At 47.3% G+C, this 26,345-nt stretch overlaps 1 protein-coding gene across 1 annotated transcript in view; it reads right to left on the reverse strand.

The window, feature by feature from the left end:
* Nucleotides 1-26,345, reverse strand: part of CHD1 (chromodomain helicase DNA binding protein 1) — a 2,212,767-nt gene that overhangs the window by 1,858,207 nt on the left and 328,215 nt on the right. The window contains exon 6 of the mRNA XM_069625454.1: nt 20,777-20,932. Within this exon, the coding sequence (XP_069481555.1) occupies nt 20,777-20,932 (156 nt within the window). The remainder of the gene's footprint in view (nt 1-20,776; nt 20,933-26,345) is intronic.

Here is a 26,345-nt window from a genome sequence, read left to right on the forward strand (position 1 = left end):
CTGATCTTTCTCTTTAATGATTACATGTACAGTTGACAGTGTGAATCTAAACATTCATTCGAGGATCATAGTATCCCATGTGTCTTTGTTGAAAATCTCATGTAACTTTTTTCCCAGGGCGAATATTATTGGTTTTCGCTCTCGCACAGCTTGAACCACCACACATCGGCATCTTTTATGCCAACATCAGCATTGTTTACAAACACTCCAATATATTTTGTTCTCGTTGACTCTAGCTGAGTGCACGTTATTAGATGTTTTAGTGTCTTTCTTTGTGGCATAGTCGACATAGTTGATTGTTTGCATTGATCTGTTTCCTAGAAGCTAATGTTTATTTGTTTTAAACAAATTTAGCCTAAAACGCATAAACGTCGCTCTGTATATTGGGCTCGGAAACTTGTTAAAATAACTTGGTATTCTATTAAGGGCTTTTTTCATGGAGGATTGCAACTTGATTTTTGTTCTACTGTCTTTATATTTATTCATTTTATTTGCATTTATAGATACGCACACACTGTCCAGGGGCATCGAGGCGCTGTTGCAAGAATATGTCTTTGTTGCAGCAACGAGGTGGTTGGTTACTTTGGCCCACATACATAGGATAATACAAGATACATTGTTAGGCAGCATGTTGCTGTGGACGATATACACCATACAGAAGACTTTTAGGTAAATAGCCATGTTTTGACAGCTTTGCGGAAGGCAAGGTGAGAGGGTTCATTTCTGATGGCGTGAGACAATGAGTTCCATTGACTAGATGCAATGAAGGGGAAGCTTGCTCTGCCACCTCTAGCTCGTTTGATTGTCTGGACCAGCAGTAGGTTGGTATAAGGGGTTCTGATAGGTCTTGCTAGCGGAGGCAGGAGGACTGTCAGAGTTAGGTAGGTGCAGTGCGGTGGATGCATCTATGCGTGATGGCCAGTGCCTTAAACAAAATGTGCTGCCGTAAAGGCAGCCAGTGAGCGTTTTGTCTGGCTACAGAAATGTGTTCCCTTTGGCGGGCATTATTCTGGATGGGCTGTAGTTTGTCCAGGTCTTCTGTTCCGATACAATCATAGATCGAGAATTTTTTCTTTGCCGCATTAGCCATCCAAGGAGCGCAGTGTGTGTGCCCCTGAAAGCACCTTTGGTGTTAATTTGCCCAATTGTTTGTGGGCCCGTGGCCAGGCGCAGGCCCTTGCGTCCCTTCCCTCCCCGCACCCCCTTCCTGGTTCCACAGCCCGCCCGCCTCCCGATCCGCCCTCTCTCCCTCCCTCTGGTCCATCCACTATACCCATCGAGTCTACCGACTTGCGTGCGTTTCACCGGCTCCATTAGCCATCCAAGGAGCGCGGTGAGTGTGTGCCCCTGAAAGCACCTTTGGTGTTAATTTGCCCATTTGTTTGTGGGCCCGTGGCCAGGAGCAGGCCCTTGCGTCCCTTCCCTTGCGCTCGCCTCCCGATCCTCCCTGCATCTGTGATTGGTCCACATTCTGTCCTTAACTGAACCCCCCAGACAGCCCTCTGCCCGGCAGCCCCTGCGGCTAAGGGCCCTAGGCAAAGGGTGGCTCCTACATTGGCGGTTCCAAGATGTGTCTGCCGGTGCCCGCAGGGGAAGCAAAGGAAGCCAGCAGCCAAAATACACCAACAAAACTGAGTGTGGCGTGGGTGAGGTGTAGTGCAATTACTCTACACCAGAAAGCCCTCGCCACTCTACCTTACCTCTCCATAACGTAGACTGCCATAGATTTTACAACATGCATACTTAGAGTGACTTATGACCACCAGCCTAAATCTGCTCTCGGCTGAACTGTAAATGTTGCATTGCATTACGCACTAACAGACTAGCCAATGTTAACTAGTGCCCCACCTATGGAGAACAGTCAAGATTAGCCTGCGCCAACATGCGCCACTCTTAGATGGAATTCTTAACCTTTTTTTTTTACAACTTTATTTTGCATTTTCATACATCAAGAAGACAACATGTACAAAAAAAGAGACGATAGAAACACTGCACTAACAGGGTGCATCTCTAGCACTACCAACCATAAGCCCCAATGTCCCGCCGCCTCCCCTCCCTCGTATCCACAGAGTTGTATTCAGACTCCTCCTTTTGGATGAGTTCATTGTGCATAGACCTGCGAGCTTGTCATGTTATATTGTCATACTGGCTTGTCTAATATCTGTGCCTGGGGTTTCCGAATCCGAGGACTCTTCACTGTTCATTAAGTATAATGTGTATGGTCCCCATATATACAGGGGCTGTGCATGTAATGGTAGCGTTCTAATAAATTCCATTTCCATATCTTGACAGTATCTGACATCTTTTTCCCAATCCTCTATCCTTGGGGGTGGGCCACGGCCCCATGACATTGCCACTCGTCTTCGGGCCAGAACCAAGAGGAGCGCTGCCAGCTTGCGTGATGCCGCTGCAGATATTTGGTAAGGCCTAGGAGAGCAAATAGAGGAAGAGGGGTTACTTGTTCACCTATAATCTCTGCTACCTTTTGAATAACTGTGGTCCAGAAACAGAAACAGCACCATGCCAGATGGAAAAAGTCTGCGTCATCTGACGCACACCTCTCGCACTGGGCCGGTGCCTCCGGTTGGTGTTTGTTGTTCTTAATTGGGGTGTATTACATTTGATGAACGTAATTGAAGTGTATTAATTTAAACCTGGTGTTCAATGCAATTTTCTGCGTTTGACGGAGAATGAACGCCCAGTCTTCCACGGGTATCGACTCTTGGATAGCCGACTCCCACTTCAGCTGTGCTTTGAGATTAGGTTTCCGGGTATCTTTTAGGAGGGATTTATATAAGGTCGACACCAATTTGCCCTCCCCCTGTGCTAGGATCATATTGTGTAGCAGGGCCCACGTAGGAGGTTGTTTAGGGAATGTGGGGAACATCCCCTGGAGGGTGTGGCGCAGTCTAAAATAAAGGAAGATGTCAAGTGAGGTGTTACCCCCCCCCCTCTGTCTCCAACCACCTGCGGGGCTAGAAAGTTACCCTCCGGAAAGAGATCTCCAAGGGACTTGATTCCCATCTTGTCCACCCATATAAGGAACACTTTTACATTCGTAAGGGGAATACCCGGTATAAATTTTATGGGCAACAGGGGGGGAAAACTAATGGTCACACAATATTCTTTGGCCATCCTCTTCCAAATTGCATAAGTGGATAATACCGTGTTCAACGTCTTATGCGGAACGGGAATGTGACTAATAATGACTGCGCGTAGCAGGTTGGGGGACACAAGGGCTCTCTCCACCTGTACATGCGGTTGAACATAGTGGGTAGAGTACCAATGGCCCAAGAATTGCGCTTGGGCTGCCCAATAGTATTTTTCAATGTCAGGGAGTGCCAGACCGCCGCTTGATGTTGGTAGTGTTAGAGTGCCGGTTTCCCTGCCCATAGCAACTCCAGAATCAGACTCCTGACTTTCTGGAGAAAGGATTTTGGCACGAGCAGTGGGATATTCGTGAAGAGGTAGATAAGTTTAGGGAGTATCACCATCTTCGTCAAGGAGGTCTGGCCCCAGAGCGTCAACGGCAGAGACTTCGATCTCTGGACCCTCTCCTGCAAGGAATGGAACGTCATTAGATAGTTGTCTTTGAATATCTCGTGATGACTGCGGGACATATAGATACCCAGATATCTTAACTTGGAGTTTTCCCAACGGAACCCATGATCATCTTTGAATTCAATCATGTTTGAGGTCAGGGGGAACACTATTGATTTCGAGTGATTGGTTTTGAGACCTGACATTTGGCCGAATTTGATCACTTCCCTCATAGGGTTGAGATTTCCTTGGGGCTCGCCGACAAACAGCATAATGTCGTCGGCGTAGAGGTAAACAATTTATGGGGTCCCAGTTCCAACCCTCGGTGTCCTTGGTTCTCTCGGAGCCTCGAGACCAGCGGCTCCATCACCAAAGCAAAAATGAGAGCCGAAAGCGGACAACCCTGCCTCGTGCCGCGTTCGAGTGTGATGCCCGGAGATATGGTGTTTCCTAGCGTAATGTATGATCGTGGTTCATTGTACAACAAAGATACTAACTTAAGGAAAAGGTTGCCCAGGCCCATTTGTCTGAGTGTTGCAAACATGAATGGCCATTCCACAGAATCAAACACTTTCTCAGCGTCCAGCAGGACTGCTATCGCCTGTTGTGCGGGTCTAAGGCCTCCATAACGTCTCCTAATGCCATATGTCGTGCTGCGCCCGGGGATGAAGCCTGCCTGGTCACCCAGCACCAACGCAGGCATAAGGGGGAGCAACCTTGCTACAAGAATTTTGGCTAGGATTTTGTTGTCCAGATTTATTAAAGAAATCGGCCTGTATGATGTGCAATCTTCTGCGGGTTTTCCAGCTTTGTGTAGCACCATCACGTTGGGTTCGCGCATTGTGGGAGGTAGTGTCCCTCGCTCCGCCGATTCTTCGTAAACCTGGAGCAGGAGAGGAGCAATAATAGCAGCGTGTGCTTTGTAAAATTCTCAATTCAACCCATCGGGTCCTGGCGCTTTAGTATTGGGTAGGGTCTTTATTGCTTCCTGAATTTATTCCACAGTGATCGGAGCATTCATGGGTTCGCGTAGTTCTGAACTAACCCAGTAGAGTTCAGTGTCGTTGAGGTACTTTTGTATTGATTCCGTGTCTGAGGTTCCTTTGGAGCTGTATAGGTTCTGGTAGAAGTCGCAAAAGGCGTTGGAGATCTTCTCTTCTGTGAACACCAGTTGACCTTGAGCATTTTTGATGCACTCGATACGGGGCGGTATTTTATCGATTGTGAGCAAGAGGGCTAACAGAGCTCCTAGTTTGACCCTCTCCATATGGTCTGATCTGGTGCCTGCGGCCTAAGAATCTTAGTTCTCGTTCAGCTGCTTCCCTGAAGTTCTTGAGTTCCTCTTTTAGTTCTGCCCAGACACTTGGGGCTGGAGCCGTGGCCAATTTGAGCTCTAGGTCCTTTAGGTGGTGCTCCCTGTTCGTGAGTTCTCTGCAAATCAGTTTTAATATGCCATTTTCTTTTTATAGACCAATGCCTCTCACATAGCATTTGAGCCTTTCCCAAACGGTACTGGCTGAGTCGACTGAGTTCTGGTTGATTTCTAAGAACAAGGTTATCTCTTGACACAGTTCTGTGGCAAAGGTGGCGTCTGAGAGTGAGCCAGGTTTGAATCTCCAATTAAAGGCATGGTCTAGCAAAAAATTTTATTTAAAAAATAGATAGGCAACATAAAAAAAAAAAAATACTAGCATTCTCTTTTTTAAAACTTCCTATGTAAAATTTTGAGCTATTCAAGCTCAAAATTCGCAAAAGCAAGCACATGAGCGCATCCATTTTGTGAAATGGATGCCCTCCTGTGCTGGCTTTTGCGGCACTAATGAAGGAAATGTCAGTCAGCTGTAGTAAACAAAAGCTACCGCTGCGTGGCTTTCCCTTCATTAGTGCTGTACGCGGAGGACGGGGACCGGAGACCAGAGCAGGAAAGCTGCAGCTGAATCTCGGTAAGTGCTATTTATTTTTTAAAAAAAAATAAGCACTAGCTGAAGGAGCCCGGAAAACTTAGAAATGAAACCGCAGCTTTAAAAACATTGTATTTATGTTTGCGGTCGCTTTTGAAGCGACCGCAAACATAAATACAACGTTATTGTGTTGGAGGAGCCTGAGAAACTCGGAAAGAAAAACCGCAGCGTTTTCCAACACAACCGCTTTTGAAGCGACCGCAAACATAAATACAACGTTATTGTGTTGGAGGAGCCTGAGAAACTCTGAAAGAAAAACCGCAGCGTTTTCCAACACAACCGCGTTGTGTTTCTGCCTGAATCTGCTTTCCCATTTGGGGCTCTCGGGCTCCCCACGGGGAGCCCGAGAGCCCCAAATGGGAAATCAGCTGTAGGTAGAAACACTACGCGGCATGTAAACATAACCGCGTTGTGTTTCTGCCTGCTGTGGCTTTCACTTTGCGTCTCCGGTGGTCCCCTGGGAGCACCGGAGACCCAAAGTGATAGCCACAGCAGGCAGAAACACAACGCGGTTGTGTTGGAAAAAGCTGCGGTTTTTCTTTCCGAGTTTCTCAGGCTCCTCTGAAAAGAAAAACCGCAGCGTTTTCCAACACAATAACGTATTTATGTTTGCGTTTGCTTCAAAAGCGACCGCAAACATAAATACAACGTTTTTAAAGCTGCGGTTTTATTTCTAAGTTTTCCGGGCTCCTTCAGCTAGTGCTTATATTTTAAATAAATAGCACTTACCGAGATTCAGCTGCAGCTTTCCTGCTCTGGTCTCCGGTCCCCGTCCTCCGCGTACAGCACTAATGAAGGGAAAGCCACCCAGCGGTAACTTTTGTTTACTACAGCTGGCTGGCTTTTCCTTCATTAGTCCCGCAAAAGCAAGCACAGGAGGGCATCCATTTCACAAAATGGATGCGCCCATGTGCTTGCTTTTGCGAATTTTGAGCTTAAATAGCTCAAAATTTTACATAGGAAGTTTTAAAAAAGAGAATGCTAGTATTTTTTTTTATGTTGCCTATCTATTTTTTAAATAAAATGTTTTACTAGACCATGCCTTTAAGTCCGGGTTGCGTGGGTCCTGCCAGAGTAACTTCTAATGTGACCATTGAGTGGTCTGAGATGGACCTTGGCATAATTTGACTCGTTCCCCACTTGAACGGACAGTGGGATGATGCTAGAATGTAGTCAATTCGGGAGCTGGAATGTGCACGGGTGAATAGAACGTATAGTCTCTGGTGTCTTGGTTGTGACCTCTCCATGTATCTGATAAGTCGAAGGTCCGGCAAATCTCTTGAACTTGGGCGCTGGCTTTGGAGGGGCCTCCCGATGTGGTGAGATTTATCGAGCCTGGTATTGAGTGGGGTATTAAGGTCCGCTCCCCATATGATAGTCGCCTCATCAGTTCTCCCTAGGTGGGCCATCACCCAGTTAAAGTTGTCCGGACCATCAGTGTTTGGCCCGTAAGAGTTGACTATGACCACCTCCTTTCCGGCAATTATCCCTCTCACTAGCAGAGCTCTCCCCTCAGAGTCCTTCTTTGATTCAAGAAGACTGAAATTGGTCCTTTTGTCTATTAGAATTGTGACTCTCCTGGCGTACGATGAATAGGATGAAAAATATTGGTGACAACCCCATGATCTTGCCCATTGAGATTCTGATGCAGAAATGAGTTGAGTTTCTTGTAAGATGGCAATATTGACTTTATGTCTCCGGAGGTAGTGGAGGATTCTTCTCGTTTTTGCCGGTTGGTTGCCGCCCCGTATGTTCCAAGTGGCGACCTTAAACATCGTCGCTGCCATGCGCAGGGAAAGATCCAACCATGATGGACTGACCTTTGTGGGACAGCCCGAGGTCTTGAGTCTTGAAGGAGATCGAAGGAGTTGGCTTTTGCTGGATTGACGTTTCAACGTGTGGACGGTGAGGAACGGGGGAGTGAGGCATGTGGTGGCTTTGTAGAACAGGTAACCCTCCCTGGTATGAGCAACCCCCAACTAGCCCATAGTAACAGTCCCTTGTTAACAATACAGCCAAAATTGCTGTGCTAGGAGCGCAGGTGGCCCTCAAAAAGGCGGCAGGCACCCCACTTCTGCAACTGTAACTGATCTGTGGTGGTGTCTGAACTGTCTAGAGTATCATTCTTGCGCAGGGGCAGATGTCTCTCTTCTAGCATTTACGGCGGGTCTCTCCTTGGTCTATCGCCTCTTTGTGGTCTGCCTGTATTCGTGGCGGGTCTGCACCCGGCGCAGTCCATGTAGTCACTGGTTTCCTCTGGAGTAGTAAAGAATTGAGCCTTGCCGTTGTGTTTAATGCGGAGCTTGGCCGGGAAGAGCATGGCGTATTGGATCTGGTTTTCTTGCAGTCTCCGTTTCACAGTTATGAATGACCGTCTTTGCGCTTGAACCGCCTGGGAGAAGTCCAGAAAAAATTTAATCTTGTCTCCTTCGTATTGAATGTCTCCCTTTTCCCTGGCGGCTCTAAGAATTGTTTCGCAGTCTTTATAGTTCAGTAATCTTGCTATAATTGGGCAAGGGTTCGCCCCCGGGATTGGTCTCGTGTTGGGGACTCTGTGTGCCATCTCGACCACAGACAACTTGGACAGGATCTCACATCCGAATAGGTCTATGCACATCTTTTCTACGTGTTCTTCCATCCTGGTAGCAAGTTTATATATGATATGGCATTTGTAACGCGCCTATACACAAGTGTTTCAAGGCGCGACGAGGCGGGGAGGGGGGAACAAGGGGAAGACAGACAATGATCCTACTAGTCCAGGTGTCATTCAGATCGCGCAAGTGCAGGGGTAGGGGGAAGGGAAAAGTGCAAGGGGAAGGGGGGGTGGGGTGGGAGTGCAGAACAGGGTAAGTAGAATAAAAGATAAATAAATAGGGCCAGCTGGTGGCAAGTGCAAGGTAAGTGTAGACAAGTGCAGGGAGGGGGGCTGTAGGGATACAGAGACAGTCCCGCAGTGCAGGGGTTGCCAGGGAGGCAGCGAAAGTGGAGAGTGGCTGGGCCAAGGACTGAGGTCGGTGAGAGTGACCCAGGTGCAGGTTCAGTGCAGTTTCAGTGAAGAATTTAGCAGGGGAGAGGGAGAGAGAAAGCAGAAGCAAAGAGGAAGGTTTTGAGGTGCTTCCGGAACCGGAGATGGTTCTCCTCAAGTTTCAGGGAGGCAGGAAGGCTGTTCCAGAGGGAGGCCCCTGCCGCAGAGAGAGATCGACCCCCAGCTCGTTGCTTCGAGAAGCGGCTGACCCAGAGGGAGTTGGAGACAGATGAGCGAAGGGCTCAGGAAGGAAGATATTTAGGAAGAGAGAGTTGAAGGTATTTAGGCCCCAGAAGGCCTTGTGGACAATGCAGAGGGTTTTGAACTTAATCCTCGCAGCCACTGGGAGCCAGTGTAGAGATGTCAGTCCTGGAGAGATACGGTCCCTGGGCTTGAGGCCAAGGATAAGTCTCGCAGTCCTGTTCTGGATGAGTTGCAGAGGGCGGAGAGTGGAGGCAGGCAGATTAAGATAGAGGCTGTTACAGTAGTTCAGCTTCGAGAGAACCAGGGCTCTGGAGACCGTGAGCTTCTGGGGGAAGGAAAGGAAGGGAAGAATACCTCCGAGGAGGTGCAGCTGTTAGTGACACTTCTTAGAGAAGTCAGATATATGAGGAGAGAAGGAGTGTGGAGTCGAAGATGACCCCGAGGTTTTTTGCCTTGCAAGTAGGAGCAGGAAGCGGGCCAAGAGAGGCTGGCCAGAGAGATGTCATGCCTACCCCCAGGCATCCGGACCAAGCCCAACAGCCCCGGGAGCAGGCATCTAGACATTTAGTAAAACCTCAGCAGCCCCGGCTAGGGGCTATCTGGGTTCAGTCCTGGCGCCAGACAGCAAAGAACTGTTTACCATCCTTAGAGAGCTTGAAAACCCCTGTCAAACCTCAGCACCTACCAACTCTAGTAAAGACTGGTGCACCACTATACAAAATTCCCTCTCATCCAAAATCCTCCTACTGGAAAATAAAATCGATAATAAAAAAACACTCCTAGCTGACAAAACTCCACCCACCATATCAATGACCACATCAAATACCACTACTGGCCCCCCCATTTCAATTCACACCAGTTTCTAACAAAGTAGTATTTGACACCATAACGAAACTCAAAGCCTCCAACTGTAAAGACCACCAATTCCCTTCCCACCTAGTGAAACTCTGCGCCCCCACCCTTACACCCATCATCACCGAATTCATCAATGCCTCTTTCCTCACAAACACAGTCCCCACCAGTATCAAAAAAGCTTGGGTGACGCCACTTCTTAAAAAAACATCCCTCTACCCGTCAATACCCACCAACTATCGACCTATTACAACGGTCCCATTTCTCCAAAAAATAATTGATAAAATAGCCTACTGCCAAATTCAGAACCATTTGGAACACCATCAACTATTAGGAGACCGTCAGTCAGGATTCCGCCCCAACCATAGCACAGACAGCCCTCCTTGATCTGAAGATCCACATGGATGCCACTAGAGAAGCAGGTTAACTGTCTACTGATGCTCCTGGACCTCTCAGCGGCCTTTGATCTGGTTGACCACAATAAACTCTAACACTCTAGCAAACAACTTCAACCTAGCTCAGAACGCCACCAACTGGATCAAATCATTCTTGGCAGATAGGACCTCCAAAGTATCCATCGGCAAAGAATCAGCAGACCCGATGCCTGTCCCTGCAGGTGTGCCGCAAGGCTCCTGCCTATCCCCCACTCTGTATAATGCCTAAACCAAGCTACTATTTGCAGCTTTGGATGCCATGGGTGTCATCTATACTAACTTCGCCGATGACACCCAAATCCTCATTCCACTCTCAGGCAATCACGAACAAGACTCACTCCTGGTTAACCAAATCTACTCACTCATTCAAAACTGGATGGCTAATAATAGCCTTTGTCTCAACGACGACAAAACCGAGCTCCTTATACTAGGCTCCTCCAGCAAAATCAATACCCTTGAGCCCGCTTTCAAATCATTCACCATCGATGGCACCATAATCCCTGTTCTTAAACAAGTCAAGACCCTTGGCGTCTACTTAGATGCAACACTATCCATGTCTAAACAAGTAAACACATTAGCTTCGTCCACCTCCTACACCTCCAAACTCATCTCCCTTAGCCGCAAGTTCCTCTCAGCCAATAACTGCGTTACTCTAGCCAGAGCACTCATACTGTCTAAGCTAGATTATTATAATATCCTCTTCGTTGGCACCTCCAAAGCCAACATAGCCAAACTTCAACTCATGCAGAACAAAGCCCTCAGAGCAGCCCTAGGCATCAAAAAAATCTGAACTTATCTCTAACACCAGAAGAGACCACCACTGGCTCCCCATCCAAGCTAGAATTCTATTTAAAACCCTGAGCATCACTCACAAATGCAGTGCCAACAAAGCACCCAAATACCTCAACAAAACAGTCATGAAGAAGCCCCAGACCAGACTCCTCAAGTCCAATAAAAACGCATACCTTGAAACCCTCGGATACAAAAGAGAGAAAGCAGGGGGTAGTAGCTTCAAAACACTGGCCCCCAGACATTGGAACGCTCTACCCACCCACATTATGAACGAAACGTCCTTCCCAAAATTCAAAAGCTTTTTGAAGACTTGGCTTTTCAACAAGTACTAACTGAACCGGAGCACTAATCCGCTCCAATTAACTGTACATACCTAACTTTTTTGTATATTGTTGTATAATATCTGACTATTTTGTATATTGTTGTATATTATTGACTGTTATTCCTGTGTACTTCTGTGTTCGCTTTAAGATTGCATTCTCCCATTGTCTGTAACTACGCCGTGATACCCCCGCGTCTGGGCGTATAACAAATGTAATAAAATAAAAAATAAAATAAAAATAGTAGAAATCAGTCCTGGCGCCCAAGGCGCCAGGCTCATAGTCATTACTTACCTCAGGCAGACTATGCTGCAAATGACTCCAATGACTCCAATCCAACATGAAGCCTAAAAGGGACTATTTTTCTACAGGGACTATTTTTTACTCTGGTGTGGTTCTAGGGACTTCTTACCTGGGACTAATTTTGAGGCTATTTAAACCACACCCGACCAGCAACACACGATTCGCGTTATTCTGCATCCAGCAGCATAACGCTCACCGTGCCTGCAGCCTGTATCCAGTCTTCTGCAACGCCCGCCTCAAATCCGGAGTTCCTAAAACAAAGAGGAAAGAAAGGGACAAGGTTAGAAAACAAACGCATTTCTATTCCACACCTGATTCTGGATCCATCTCGTCTCCGGACCTGTAAAGAACATCCTTTCTGCACGAGCCGCACCTCCAGCTGCAGCGCCGCGCCATACTCAGTCTTCACAGCATCCTTCGGGTCGGCGCTGCCTCCATCATTTCTTCGCCGAAATTCGGCACCTAGGAGACAAAAGAAAACCACAAGGTGAGCCGAGGGAACCAACAAATATAATTCTTACCACCATAAACTTACCTGATTAACCACCAGAGACATCCTTTTGTGGCTTTCCATATTTTCACGTGCTGCATCTGTAAAGCGAGACAAAACAACACGTTTTCCACGTGCAACATTTACCGGACTGCGCCGGGTAATACAGACTCTTACCTGAGCGCCACCAGCTGCCACAAGAGCATCTTTTCACGAGCCAGCTGCAAGACAAGAAAGGAAGGGGGGGAACAAGAGTGAACATCGGACATATTGAATTCTATGAACTTAATACTTACTGGTCCTCACCAGGAACCTCAGTCAATACTCTCCGGAACTCTCCCAAGCCTTCAAACCAGTGAAGTAACTGGAATCGACGCGCCCCTGCAAATCCACGCAGGATGGAGAGCCCATCTTTCAAGAATATAAGGTGAGATTGCTGTGAGGGCATTTCGGAGGTCATTAGTTGGGGAGGACTGTGGGGGTGCCATCACTTGAATCCACAAGTGGCTAAATCCACCTCGCCACTTGCAGGAGAATATTTCTACGGGTTAAGCAGACAAGATTAGGAGGGCAGATCCAGTCAGTCATCGCTGCCCTACGCATCAAGTGGGTGGAGACCGCAGCTGTCCGGGTCCGACCGACGCCCCTGTGGGAGCCAGGTGAGCGTAACAATTGATGCTCTCGGACACCTACTATCCTTATTACGTCGGGAGCGCCCCTCCAAATCCTCATTCTTCACCCTCTGTTCGACTGAGTCAAGCCGGTCTGCGCGTTTATCCAGCCGGTGTTGGAGCTGGTCAACTTTGGAGGAGAGCGAGTCTAGTTTACTCCCGAGGTTGCCTATGCCCACTTTCAGGTCGAGCAAAATTTCCCTAATGTCAAAGCTCTGTGCCTCGTTCTCGACTTGGGTCTCTTCTTGGTTGGGGGACTGCGATCTGCTGCTCGCGACAGGTGTTTTCGTCGAGGAGCTGCCTTCAAAGTTGAGCTTTTTGTGTCCTGTCCCTTTTCCCCATGATTGATGCGGTTTTCGAAGTTGTTGCACTAAAAGGGTCTTAAGGAACTGGTTGTGGGCCTTTCGACCGAGTGGTCCAAAAAGTTCTGGGGCTGATACTGCTGTGCGTTTGAAGAGAGCCGAAGTACTTCTTCGGGGGCTGGTATTCGGCCAGGTCGCCTGGCTATGCGGGGAGCTGTCTGTTCAGAGACTGTTGGATTCTGGCAGGATGGTGCCGACGCGTTCTTGAGGTGTATTTCGCTGCTTACTGCATTGGAACATGGATCCAGTAATAAGATTCGGAAAGCTTTCTTAGGACGGGTGCAATGGTGCGGCACCACCTCTGCTCTTCACCCTAAGGGCGTCTAATGTTACTGATAACTTCACCTTTACGGCGGCTTGGCTTTATGTTGCTGTGCATCTGTGGCCGCTCAACGTATTGAAGAGGCCGACAGGATGTCCTAATTCGGCGTGTGTGGAGGTCCGGGGGTGAGCCCCTTCCCACTGAGCCGTTAACAGTACTCACTGTTGCTTGCGGTGTTTTCCCAGGTAATACGGGACTGTCGCCGTTCCCTCTGGGCGGGCGTCTTTAAGCGCGGAGTCACTCTGTCTTCCCAGAGCTCCCGATGTGGTTAAGTATCGCTCAGGGGAACCGGGGGCCAGGCAGGACTGCTGGAGTGTTGGGGCATGCGGGATGCTCGTACCTGACGGGCCAGGGTCTCCGGCTCCAGCGTCTGATGCCGCTCTGCCTTCCTGTGTCGGCTCTCCGAGGCTCCGCTGTCCATGAGACTGCGACACTGCTCTGTTGTTGTCGGGTCCGCCCCAGCCGTGGGGCCCCGCTCGATCTCGTCGCTCCCTTAAAGCGATCCTCGCGGCCCGTGCTCCGCCCCTGTACCGGCCGCCTCTCACATCCAGGGAATTCAAAGCCGCTTCCGCAGGCCGCACCACGCGCCGGCTGTAGGGAGGGGGGGGCACACTTTCCCAGGCGATCTCGGGGCAAGCGGCCACCGGGCCGATGTATGGATTATATCGATCTGAGCGCAATCGCTTAGTCAGTAATGGAGAGCCGTCAGCAAGTAAGACACACCACAGCTGCTACGATTTATCAGGATTTTCGTGGGAGCTCGGTGGAGCTTACGGGAAGGCCGCCATCTTGGATGGCTCACTAGCGCCCTCATGGAATTCTTAACCTTTTCCTAAGTTGCATCTAGATAGAAACGTGAATGTTAGCATGCTCCACTCTTAGATGGAATTCTTAACCTTAGCCTTATGTAGATAGAAATGTGAATGTTAACATGTGCCACATTTAGATGGAATTCTTAAACCCTAGCCTGCGTCGCATCTAGATAGAAATGTGAATGTTAGCATGCACCACACTTAAACGAAACCGTGAATGATGACTAGTGCAACACTTGAATGGAATCGTGAACACTAGCCTGGCTCACATCTAGACAGAATATAGAAATTAGCAAGCACCACTCCCTGCTGGAATAGTGAATGTTAGCAAGCATCACACCTAGACATAACTGCAAGGAGAGCAATGCCAACTAAACGATCCACTAACAATTTCATCCCTATGCATACACTTCTCAAACTCTAACCAAACACAGCCACAAGCCTATAACGCAGCAATCCGCACAAACTTCACTACACTGCAACAACAAAACAAACTGCACATAGACTTGCACAACAGCGCACAATGACTACCGACCGTAAAACACCCAAGCCCAGCCGACGGACCCACCGGGCTGAGGCTGCCAACAGCACATCACTGCTCTCTTGCACTTTTCCAGCTTATTCCTACTAACTCACACCCCTCCCCCTCTTTCAGAGCCGCCAGAGCGCCAGGGGACCACTCCGGTGGTGATAGTGCGCGGTACAAATATCCTTTAACATTAACATCAAGAATGATGGTTTTTGACATTTTAATAAAATATGAGTTTATCAACTTAGTGGTCTTGAAATCGTTTAATTGACGGGAGACAGAGTGAGATCAATTGCAGCCAGCTACGATGATTGTGGAGGGTTAAGTGTTTGTTTACCCCACTCCTAAGGTCCATGGCGTACAAGTAGGAGTAGAAGACTCATGCTGACCTAAGTTAGAGCGCTGAAACACCAACGGGTGAGGACCGCCAACAGGATAGCGATCTTTGCACTTTACAAACCTGGTGTCTTCAACAAATACAAGTCTGACTTCCAAACAGTCACTAGGGGTTCAAAGGCACAAGGGCAGCAGTCACCCCTTATGAGACGCCTGTAAGGTGACAGAAAATAGCAGAGCAAATCCATAAGACTCAGCAGGTGGACTGTGCATATAGCAGAGTAAAGGCAAAGGAATTATACCAATAGCCAATTACTCACTGTTCAAGGTTCCTGGATTCAGCCTTCCACTGTCCCACAATAACACAATGCGCACACTGCGCTGCAAAGAGGTTTTAAGCAGTGAATACGGTTTGGAGATGAATGAAAGTGTAGACAAACTGGAATCTCCCAGCAACACGGCAAAGAGGTCTCCCAGTAGCAGTAGCACAAAAACGCACTGTGCACAAAGTTCCATACAGTTTTGAGAAGCTGGAAAAAAATGAAAGTAGGGCCTCTAGAGTCCAATGAACAGTTCTGAGGAGTAAGGGACAAGTTACTCTAACAAACATGTCCCCAACTTTAGGAGTGCTTGTCCAAAAAAGCAATGGCAAAGAAAACTATTTCAAAAGTGTAGAAAAGTTGTCAAGAGTTAGGTGGATCAGGTAAGTGTCACTACAACTCACCCCCCATACTCATTCTTCATAGGGCTTGGCAGGTCTGCTGAAGAGGGTCCGAGATCACTTCCTACTGTCCGCTTCAGTCCTTGATCCCCAGGGTCTGCAGGTTCGAACACTTCTCCGGTTGGCAACTAATGCGGTTGCAAGTTCTTCCAGTTGAAAAATGCAAAAGTTGTCGATGCAGCACAGGCCTGGACGCAGGTATGCTGTTTCGGGCGACAGCCACCAATGTACGCCGACGCAAAGGGATTGACATGCCAAAGTCAGACTTTGCCTCCTCTCTCGGGTCCCCTTGATGCTAGGACCACGAAATGTCACCGTGGTAGGTTCTATAGCACAATCCGAGAATCTCCGAAGTTTCAGGCATCAACTCAGAACGGCGACATCTGCAGCATGGTAGTCCAAACTCTGGGCTGGTCAGCCACCGGGCAGTCCAGTGGCACTTTCGAAGGCTCTTCTTCATAGGAATCAGAGCCGACAACGAGAATGGATGTTCCCTCCACTCCAAGGGTTGCAGCTCCCTTGCAGAACTGCTGGAGATCTTCCACAAGACAGGGCTATACCAGGGCAGCAGCAGAGGTTGGTTGCCAGGCTTTCTTCCAATGGGTCTCCGGTCTCCTTGCGAGTCTTGTAGCTGGACAGGATTCTTGGCTCCTTCAGTTTCATCCAGAATCCCGAGTGGATGCAGGGGATCCTCCTCTTATCCAAAAAGCCAGGTAAGAGCTGAACTCCCACTAGCCAATGACAGACCTGGCCCACATACACACACCCCACCAGTGGTCCAATGAGGACCACTGGTGGCACAACTCATGAATACCACTCAGACAACACAATGCCGGTTTGTGGATTGGGACCAGACAGTCCCAACCGACTTCCTGGCAGCAAACTCCCATTGCCCGCCAAAAGCCTCTGCTTTCCCAGGCACTGGAAGTCCATATAAGGATTTTCCTCGCCTCACAGACCAGAAGATGGGTAAAGGATAAGCGAAGAACCTTGTGGCATGGCCATGTTCGACCAATAGTCACAGTTAGTAGCCAAACCCTGTAAGACAAAAGAATAGATCAGAATCAAAAATAAAAGCTAAAGGTTTGGGGGTCCATAGAAATGGAAAGAAAGGTGCTGTAAAGAGAACTCTTTCCTAACAATCCTTGATAGAGAAGTATGGGAATGCTCGGGAGTGGGTCCTCTGGAAGTGACACAGAACCGATTCCCAAAGCAATCTTGGGTTTTCCTAACTGCAGTGCAACTAGGTTTGAGCTAGGTACCCATTCGTTACCATCCCTTGATGCACAATAAAAAATAAAAATCAGCCATATGGTTTATGAAAAAGGCGGTTAGAAAATGCATAACTGAATTTAGTATGGGGGTGGGAAACTAAAACGTTTCCCTGGGAGTCTCACATTAACTATCCGTTTCCCTGGGAGTCTCACATTAACTATATTAACTAACTATATTGTTCTATGGAGGAACCACTGCTTTATCTACAGAGAAAAATAAAGTTCAAAGAAGCAGCAAATGGCATGCAAACCACTAGGCCAACGCAAATCTTAGTTTTGCAAAATGATGGTCAACGATAAATGATCCCTTAGTCTCTGAAGACTATTTGAACTCCATACTGTACCCGAGGTTAAGATCCTTCTTAATTCACACGACTTTAAATGTCCTCTAAACTGGTGGCAAATCCTGGTGCTGGACTAGCCCAGTGTCCAGTAAAATATGTGATTGCAAAATTGGAGGAACAGATTATTTATTGCACTTTTTGCTGTCATCCACCAAATATGCAATTTTAAGGAAATATTTTACCACATTTGTATAGATTATCTGGCTTTGTGGACAGATTTTAGGAGGCCACCCTAATTATAGTGGACAGGGTAACTCGGAGGTTAGCCAAACTCCAATCAAGATAGCTGTGGAGAGCATTCAAGGATATTCTCAGGAGTGTAAATCCCTAAGAAGTGCAGACGTGTGCCCAAAAGTCAACGCTTCTGCTCAGAAAGTGTCTAATGAAGGTAAAGTTATTGAGTTGATGAATGCTCCAAAGAAGATATGCAACAAAGTTACTGGTTGGTAAAAACCTGTTTCTATCTTTCCTTCAGGTACAATTGCTTTTAGACACAATCAAAAAAATCGGTGGAATTGAAGAATACCTCAGGTGTACTCTAGGGGGAGCAGGGGAACAGGGGGGATGGGGGGACAAATGCTTTGAGTTTACTTACCTGCCCCCCTCAAGAATGCCCCCCGCCCCCGAATCAGATTTTCGCAAAGGACTAGAGGGGTTGACTGGGGTCAATGGAGGTATGTTTTCCTGATGCTGATTCCAGTGAGAGGTGCCCAAGAGCTGCAGGTGCAATGATTGCTACAGTCGGGTCCAGGGACTGAATGCAACTCTTGGCGATGGAGCATATAGCAAGAACGGGAGGATAGCTTGGGGCAACGTGCTTGGCCTTGGAAGCAAGACGAAACGGAGCAACAGGTTTGATCCCCAGATCTGCGCTTAGAAACCTCTAGGAATTAAGCATGTTATAAATGACCAATCTTATTTCAAGAAGCACTGATACAGACCTCTTCCGGACATGTCACAAGATGGGGAAGGCCAGTTATCTGGTGGTTCTTCCGGATCTCTACTGATGTGCCCCAGAGTCAACTAGAATAACCCAGAAGGAACCCTTTAGCAAGGAACGTTGACTTACCTGGCTTTTCATCAAAACCTTAGGTCAGCCTACAGACATTGTCCTGCTTTCATACGGGAAACTTTCTTCAACTTTGAAGGTACTTGTGGCCCTGTACCTGGACTGTACTTACCTAGACTTGGCCAGTACTTTCCAGGCTGTGAATTTGTCTAGGGGCCCTGGAGGTCTTCAACAGGCCCTGGGCTTTTAGAGAATTTAAGGAAAAGGACCAATCTTTTCCCTAAGCCACTAGATTGGGACTCTCAGTACCAAAAGAATCCAAGCAGCTGGGATTATGGAAATATACTTGAGAAAAGGCGACAGATGACTAACAACCATGGAACACAGTGCTTGTTTGGACTGGGTTTTCCAGCAGCCATGGTCTAAGTCACATCTTGCCAGTTTCCCGACAATGATTTACCCCGACCGAGGTCCTTGTCTGGAATAGCATTTTTTGCTTTAGAGACAGAGGTTATACAACATAGAGATGCACAGGAGAGGGGAAAGGAAGAGTACAAATACCTGTTGACCCCACAGATCCATATGTGGAACTTTGCATTGTTGAAAAGAAGCAGAAGTTCCTTTGGATACAGGAGAAAACAATACCTCAATTTCCAGCAAGCTAGTGCCTTCTGTTAGGACAAACTCCCTGGTATGCCAGAGGGCCACTAGGAGTTTGCGGACTCTCAGAAGGCCCAACACATTCCACATGACAAACGGAGGTCTCAAACGGCAAGTTCAAGCTGCAGTTTATTACAGCCAAAACCAACAGGGATCAATACAGGGACAGAAGAAATCCATGGACATCTCAACTCCTCCTGGCTCACAGGCCAGTTTTGTACCCGAATGACGTGAGCGTGAGGCTACAACCTGGGCCCTTCACCAGAAATCGGGCCACTGGATTGGATACTGAGTAACACACAAGTTAGCCTACTGGCCCCTGCATGTCAGGTGGCTGGCCTGGTCCATCCCCATATCAGTATCTATAACAATGTTGCAGTGTGAGGGTAGAGTCATTAGTTCTTGGCCGTTGCTACCCACCCATGGTAACCCACCCCTAGGATACTAAACTGATTGGCTAGAGCTGAAATCCGAAGGCCTGGGCTCCGAAGTCTGAGCAGGGTAGTAGGCAGTTCCCGAGTGAGGAAGCAGCTGAGGAGAGGGATCTATGTCCCACTCTCTGCTTGGAGAAACGTTTGTCCTGCAGAGAGTTGGAGCCAGAGGACCGGAGGACTCTGGCAGGGAGGTATTTGGGGAGGGAAAGCTTGATGTAGAGTTCCCAGGCCGCAGACAGCCTTGTGGATGATGCACAGGCTCTTGAATTTGATCCTTGTGGCCACCAGGAGCCAGTGGCGATCTTTGCACAGGGGTGGGCTTTTGTTCATCTAGCACAGTTTATTGCAATTGGTGCTATATATATATATATATATATATATATATATATATATATATATATATATATATATATATATATATATATATATATATATTTGTATAGCACCTTGATTGGAAATGCCTTAATGTTGGACTATTGTACTAGTGCTGTTTTGAGTTGCTACTGTTTTTTAAACATTTGTATTTATTCTCTTGGTAATGTGTAACTTTTACACAATTAATTACAATTTAACATCAAATGGAAAGTAGAGCTACAATAGTGTTTTCATCCAATATGGCAGACACAAGCTAAAGCAAGTTGACCAATACAGGATACTTTATTTCAAAAATAAAAACATTTACTTTTATTTATCAGTTGTCACAGAATGAAGTAATAAAACATTTGAAATAAGGGAATATTATTGTAGGTCCAGTTTACTTCCATATCTGCAGTTAGCACATTCACACCCCTCAGACCCAAATTACCACAAAAGGCAAAGGATATATATTATCTCTTAACTGTGCCCGTTTCACCCTTCTGATTTTGGATAATTTCTGGTTTGTAGTAGAGCTCGGTCCGAGTAGACTGTTTGGCCAGTATTTATCCTTGAACTCCTGCTGGGCCGTAGTCTTTTCATTACAGAAAAAGGCTCTGTTCCAATAAGCACATGATTGGCATCCCACAAGTATGGAGAAAAGGGGACTGGATGAGTGGGAGAATCTACTTTTACAATTCCCAAAGATGAAAGATGTTGAACTTTTGCAAAAAACTTTAACAGTATATCAAATCATTGAAATGCTACTGGTGCTGAACGAAATGGCAGCAATTCAGAACTGAGCATATTCTATGTGAAATAAAACCCTGCAGGGATCTACTAGCAATAAAGAGTAATACGTGAAGAAAAAACACTAATTTACAGTAAAAGAAATTATGTCCATCCACAAACGTGAATTCCCATTTGGGCTTCATTATTACTGTATATATATATTTTTAATTTGTGGAAAAAGTATACAAATTCCACCTCTCTTGAAGTACTGTGACATAGCAAAACACATTCTTACCTGTTTGGAGGCTTTCTGCTTTTAACCTTGTGACTTGGCTCATAGTCCGATTCACTGCCTTCACAGCTGCTTTTCTGTCCATTTGTAATTGATTCAGAATCTGATCCAGAGCTCGAATCGGAACCAGAACCGGATCTCGACATATTCCAATCCTCACTAGGCACGTTAATAGGGAAAAATAGAGTTTTTTTTGCAAAAATTGCTATTTTGATTTTCAGCATGAACAAACACGAAACAGTACTCAAAGAAATGGAATCAACATGCAATCATTAACATGTAATGGAGGAGGAGAATGCATACATTATAGTAATGCATTACTACTGAATGGCAAATTCCTAAAAAACATTTTTATAACATAGTCCTGCAGGCAAATGCCCACCAGCTCCCCACAGTTGAGTGTAACAAAGGCGCCAAATAAACTTGGTTTACTAAAATCTGATAAACAGCAGTCAATGCATATTTTACCACTATTTGCTGTTTCACAATACAGCCTCCTAGGTTATAGGTGTCTCTCACAGGACAAGAGTCTTCAATTATCGCAAGACGCCCATTAGACAAAATATGAGCATCAGGAACAGTCAAAAAAGAAGACCCATACCAATATATATAACATTGTTATGGCAGACTTCCATTGGAGGAGTAGTGGGGGTGCGGAGAGGGGGAGGGTTCTGCTGTCCCTTTTCATGGTACCTCACATTTTGTTTTGAGAATATTTGGCTAACTTTTGGAATCCGAGGGACTTCTGAAGTCCACTGGTCACTGTAACCCTTTCCACCATAGTGTGGGCAATTCTATTAACCTACAATGGTTGTTGTGGGGTAGGCTGGTGGCAGTTGGAATTTAGTTTTAGCTTTACCAGAGGTGCAGACGATTTTACCCCATTGGTAGCACAAAGTGCCTTTATGGCTGCCATTGGAACACTAAAGTATTTAAGTATTACTCTTGGTCATTTTGTTTTTGACAATCCCTTTGTTTTGGGAAACGGCGAGGCAGGACGAAAATGGCTGCAGTACAAATATGAGCACAGCCCTGCAACCTCGGTGTAGTGGTTTGAGCTGGTTTAGACTAGTTCCTTCCTGTGACATGCCAATACACAAACTGGGGGTTGAACTGCGTGTGTGGTAGTTATGGGGATAGCCTGATTGGCTGGCTAACAGCCTGTGTGAATGCCTATTTTATGTATGGTGGGCTGGTGTAGCCCAGCCCATCAGTACATGGTTTTATCTAAAGATGATACTGGCCACTGATAAATGTGGTAAGATTCTGTAAAGTTACTTACCTGCCTGCTGTAGGATTTTGCCATGAAGCTGCACAGCTGGATTGTAGTGCAGATTTGACAATACGGGCTTGGCCCTGTGTCCTATAGCTTAGCTCTGGTACCTTTGGCTGCAGTACGTCCTTTTTGAGCTGCCTTTTCTTCCCCTCTGGTGGTATTGAAATGTCAATGCAAGATACCAGGAGAAAGGAGTCCTTCTCATGGTAACCAAATCTGAAAAGACTGATACAAAGTGTTACAAGATGAGCAGTGTGCTTGCCAAGGAAAAGTGCTGGAATGTTTTGTGTTGCAGGGCAAATTTGACCCCGGAAGCGAGCCAGTCCCCTAAGAAGAAACCAACACCTGGATGTGAACCTTTATCCCCAGCACAGAAGGGAGTCATTCCTCTGGACCAAGAAGGTCTACTTTATCTTTAGTTCAGTCTTAAGTGTAAGGCGCAGAAGAACAAGTTACTTACCAACGGTAACGTTCTTTCGACTGGATGGTCCTCCCACGTATTCCTTATCTTTGATATCTCCATATGCAGTTTGCTGGCTTCGGGATATCTCCATATGCAGCTTGCTGGCTTCGGGATATCTCCATATGCAGCTTGCTGGCTTCGGAATATCTCCATATGCAGCTTGCTGGCTTCGGGATATCTCCATATGCAGCTTTCTGGCTTCGGGATATCTCCATATGCAGCTTGCTGGCTTTGGAAACATTTTTTCACTAGAGGGCGCTGCGCGTCGATGCCTGTCGAGTCAATGTCCCTCTGAAGCCTCAGTCTCGACGTCATTACAGGTATAAGTAGTCACGCAAAGCATCCACTGCTCAGTTCCGTTTTGAAGTGTTAGACTTGTCTAGGATGAGATGGTTACTACCCTTGAGGGAGCGCAGACTGCAACTACAAGGGAAGTAATACTGCAGGAAGAATGGGAGGAGCGATAAGGAATATGTGGGAGAAACATCCAGTCGAAAGAACGTTACAGTTGGTAAGTAACTTGTTCTTCGAATGGATTGTGTCCTCCCACGAATTCCTTATCTTTGATGGACTCCCAAAGCAGTAATGTGTACAGGAGGAGGGAATAAAATTAATATTTTTAATTGTGCACAGAGTGCAATACTGCTTTCCCCGAATTTGGTTTCTTGGTGGGTGGAGGAATCCAAGCTGTAGAATCTTGTAAAGGTGTGTGCAGACGATCAAGTGGCAGCTGCACAAATGTCTTACTGGAACTCCCCTCTGGAGAGCTGACAAAGCTGCGATACCGCTGGTTGAGCCCTCAGATGTTGTGGAGGGTCTTTACCCGACAATTTATAGCTTTCTAGAATTGTCAGGATAATCCATCTTAAAATGGTTTGCTTGGTGATGGCTAGGCCCAGCTTATGACCTGTGTATCCTACAAACAATTGGTCTGTTTGTCCAAGTTTTGCAAGTCTGCTAATTCACGTATTGGGTCAAGTCTGTGCAACCTTTCTTCCTCTTTTCCCGGATGTGGAGGAGGTGATATGAAACTCCGAAATCACCTTTGGGAGGAAATTAGGCTTCACTTGCAGAACGACTATCTTTGTGAAAGATAGTGTGTGGGGGTTTGCAAGAAGAAGCTTGAAGCTTGCTCACTCTTCTGGCTGAAGTTATTACCACCAAAAAGATAGATTTTAGGGTAAGAAATCTCAATGGGCACGAGTGGAGGGCTTCGAAAGGAGTAGCCATTAGACATTTTAGGACTAGATTTAGATTCCACAAGGGAACTTTGCAAAGGAGTTGGAGAGTAAACATTGGTCAATCCTTTCACGAATGAAATTACTAAAGGCATTTTAAAATATGAGGGTTCCTCAGCCATTCGCTTGAAGATGGATATCGCTGCTACTAACCCTTAATTGTGCCCACTTGTAGTTCTAGATTTGCTAGGTGTAAGAGGAAAGATAACGCCATCAGTGTATTGCATGAAAAAGGGTCAACATTCTTATCTCTACACCAGCTGCAGAACTTGTTCCAACGGCAGCGGTATAGTGATTTGGTCACTGGCCTTCCGGCCGAAAGCAACACCTCCATTACGTCGTCCGGGAGGTCCCAATATTTGTACCTCAGCCTTCCCGAAACCATGCGTGAAGGCTGAGAGTTCTGATATCCAGATGGAGAACCTGACCCTCCTCTCGCGAGAGAAGATCCTCTCTTTGTGGAAGACGAATCAGAGGACAGATGGACATGTCTAGAAGGTCCAGGTACCACATTCTCCTGGCCCAATCCGGGGCAATTAGGATCATGGTTTTCCTGAACCTCCTGATCACATGAGTTATGACTGGAACTGGAGGAAACACATATAGGAGCGGAAACTCCCAGTCCACCACAAACTCATCTCCTAGAGATCCTCTCGGGGGGAAATTCCGTTGAGCAGAATAGTTTGCACTTCCTGTTGAGACTGGTTGCGAAAAGATCTACTTGAGTGGTTCCCCAAATATCTCTTGAAGGACTTTGTGGGCTAGTTCCCACTCGTGGGAGACTGTACTCCACCTGCTCAGAGCGTCCACCACATTTCTTCTCTCAGGTTAGGTGAACTGGCGACAGATTCCTTCTTGTATTGCCCAAAACCAGAGCTGCATTGCCTCTCTGCACAGTGGTAGTGACCCTACACCACCTCTCTTGTTGAGGTAGTACATGACCACTGTGTTGTCAGTCATTATCAGGAAATATTTCTTCCCCGTACAGACGGCAGGAAGGCCTTCAGCACTAGTCCGATTGCCCTCAGCTCTAAAAGGTTGATATGTAGTTTGAACTCTGATAGAGACCAACGACCGCTGATGGTCAAATCGTTGGCATGAGCTCCCCACCCCGTGAGCGAGGCATCCGTCAATACTGTTATCTCCGGCCATGGTTGCCAAAACGGTTCTCCTTTCAAGATTTTTTCCTGACAGGCCCACCACTGAAGGTCCAGTGAGACTGTTTGGAATTTGTAGGAGATCTGACATCCTTCCCGAGAACTGACCAGTGGGTCCTGAGAGCCCATTGGAGAGATCTCATTTTCAGGCAAGCCACTGGCACCAGAAAAATGCAGGATGCCATGAGGCGAGCAACCTCAGAAAATTGAAAGCTGGGAGATGCTGGGCATTCTGGAATTTAGTTAACATCTGTAGAATGTCTTAAACCCTCACCTCTGATGGCGAGGCTTTTCCCAGGGATGTGTCCAGGACTGCTCCAATAAACTGGAGTTTTTGTGATGGTATCATATGGGACTTCTTGAAGTTGAGGGAGAAGCCCAGCCTGTGGAGGGAGTGGCAAACAGTGTAGATGATGTAGAGCTTGTTCCGGGGAACTGGCTCTGATCAACCAATCGTCCAGGTAGGGGTAGACGTGAATTCCCCCCCCCCTCCTGAGACTCGCTGCCACAACCGCTTGGTGAAGGCCCTCGGGCAGAGGTTAGCCCAAATGGCAGAAACTGAAACTGATAGTCCGAGTTGCCAATGGCGAACCTCAGGTACTTTCTGTGCTTGAAATGTATTGGCACATGAAAGTAAGCATCCTGAAGGTCCAGAGATACCAACCAATCCTGAAGGCGTATACTGTCTTTCTGTCCCACTGAATCTGAAATGCATCACCCAGGGAGCCCGGGCCCTGACCCTGCCAGGAGGCGAACAGTTGGCACTTCCTGTTGTTCCAGGAGGCAAAGAGGTCCACCTGGGGGTGTACCCATTTGTAGAAGATCTCCTGCAAGTTGTTCAACTGCCACTCGTAGTTGTCCGCTCCCAGTCTGCTGAGCCTGTCTGCCTCCAGGTTGGATTACCCCAGCAGGGGGACGGCCGTGAGGAAAATAATGTTCTCCGGGGCCCATTCCCACATGCTGACTGCCAGTCTGCACAGTGGAGCGGAGGGCAGGGTCTGGTACCTCCCTGCTTGTTGACATAGAACATGCTGGTCGAGTGGTCTGTCTGAATGAGGACGACCTTGCCCTCGATAACCGGAAGGAAGGCTCCGAGAGCCAGCCAGATGGGCGTAAATTCCAGCCAATTGATGTAGTATTACTGCTCCTGTTGGGTCCAGGTGCCATGGACGCAGTGGTTGTCCGTGGTGATGGTGACCTGTGGGGTAGGTTGACAGAAAAGCTTGCCCGTCCGCAGGTTGAAGTCCCTGGACCACCATGTGAGGTCCGAGTGAAGCGACGGAGGAGCCTTGCTCCTGGTTCCAAGATGCTGTAAAGTGCAGCTGTATCCTTCTCATCCTGAGTCTCGTATGGGGGACGGCCATGAGGACTGCTGTCATGAGACCCAGTAGGTGTTGGTACCTCCAGGCCGAGGTCGCTTCCCTGCTGAGGAAGTGCG

The sequence above is a fragment of the Ambystoma mexicanum genome, chromosome 6p (genome assembly GCF_040938575.1).
Source record: "Ambystoma mexicanum isolate Mex_15411 chromosome 6p, UKY_AmexF1_1, whole genome shotgun sequence".
NCBI lineage: Eukaryota > Metazoa > Chordata > Amphibia > Caudata > Ambystomatidae > Ambystoma > Ambystoma mexicanum.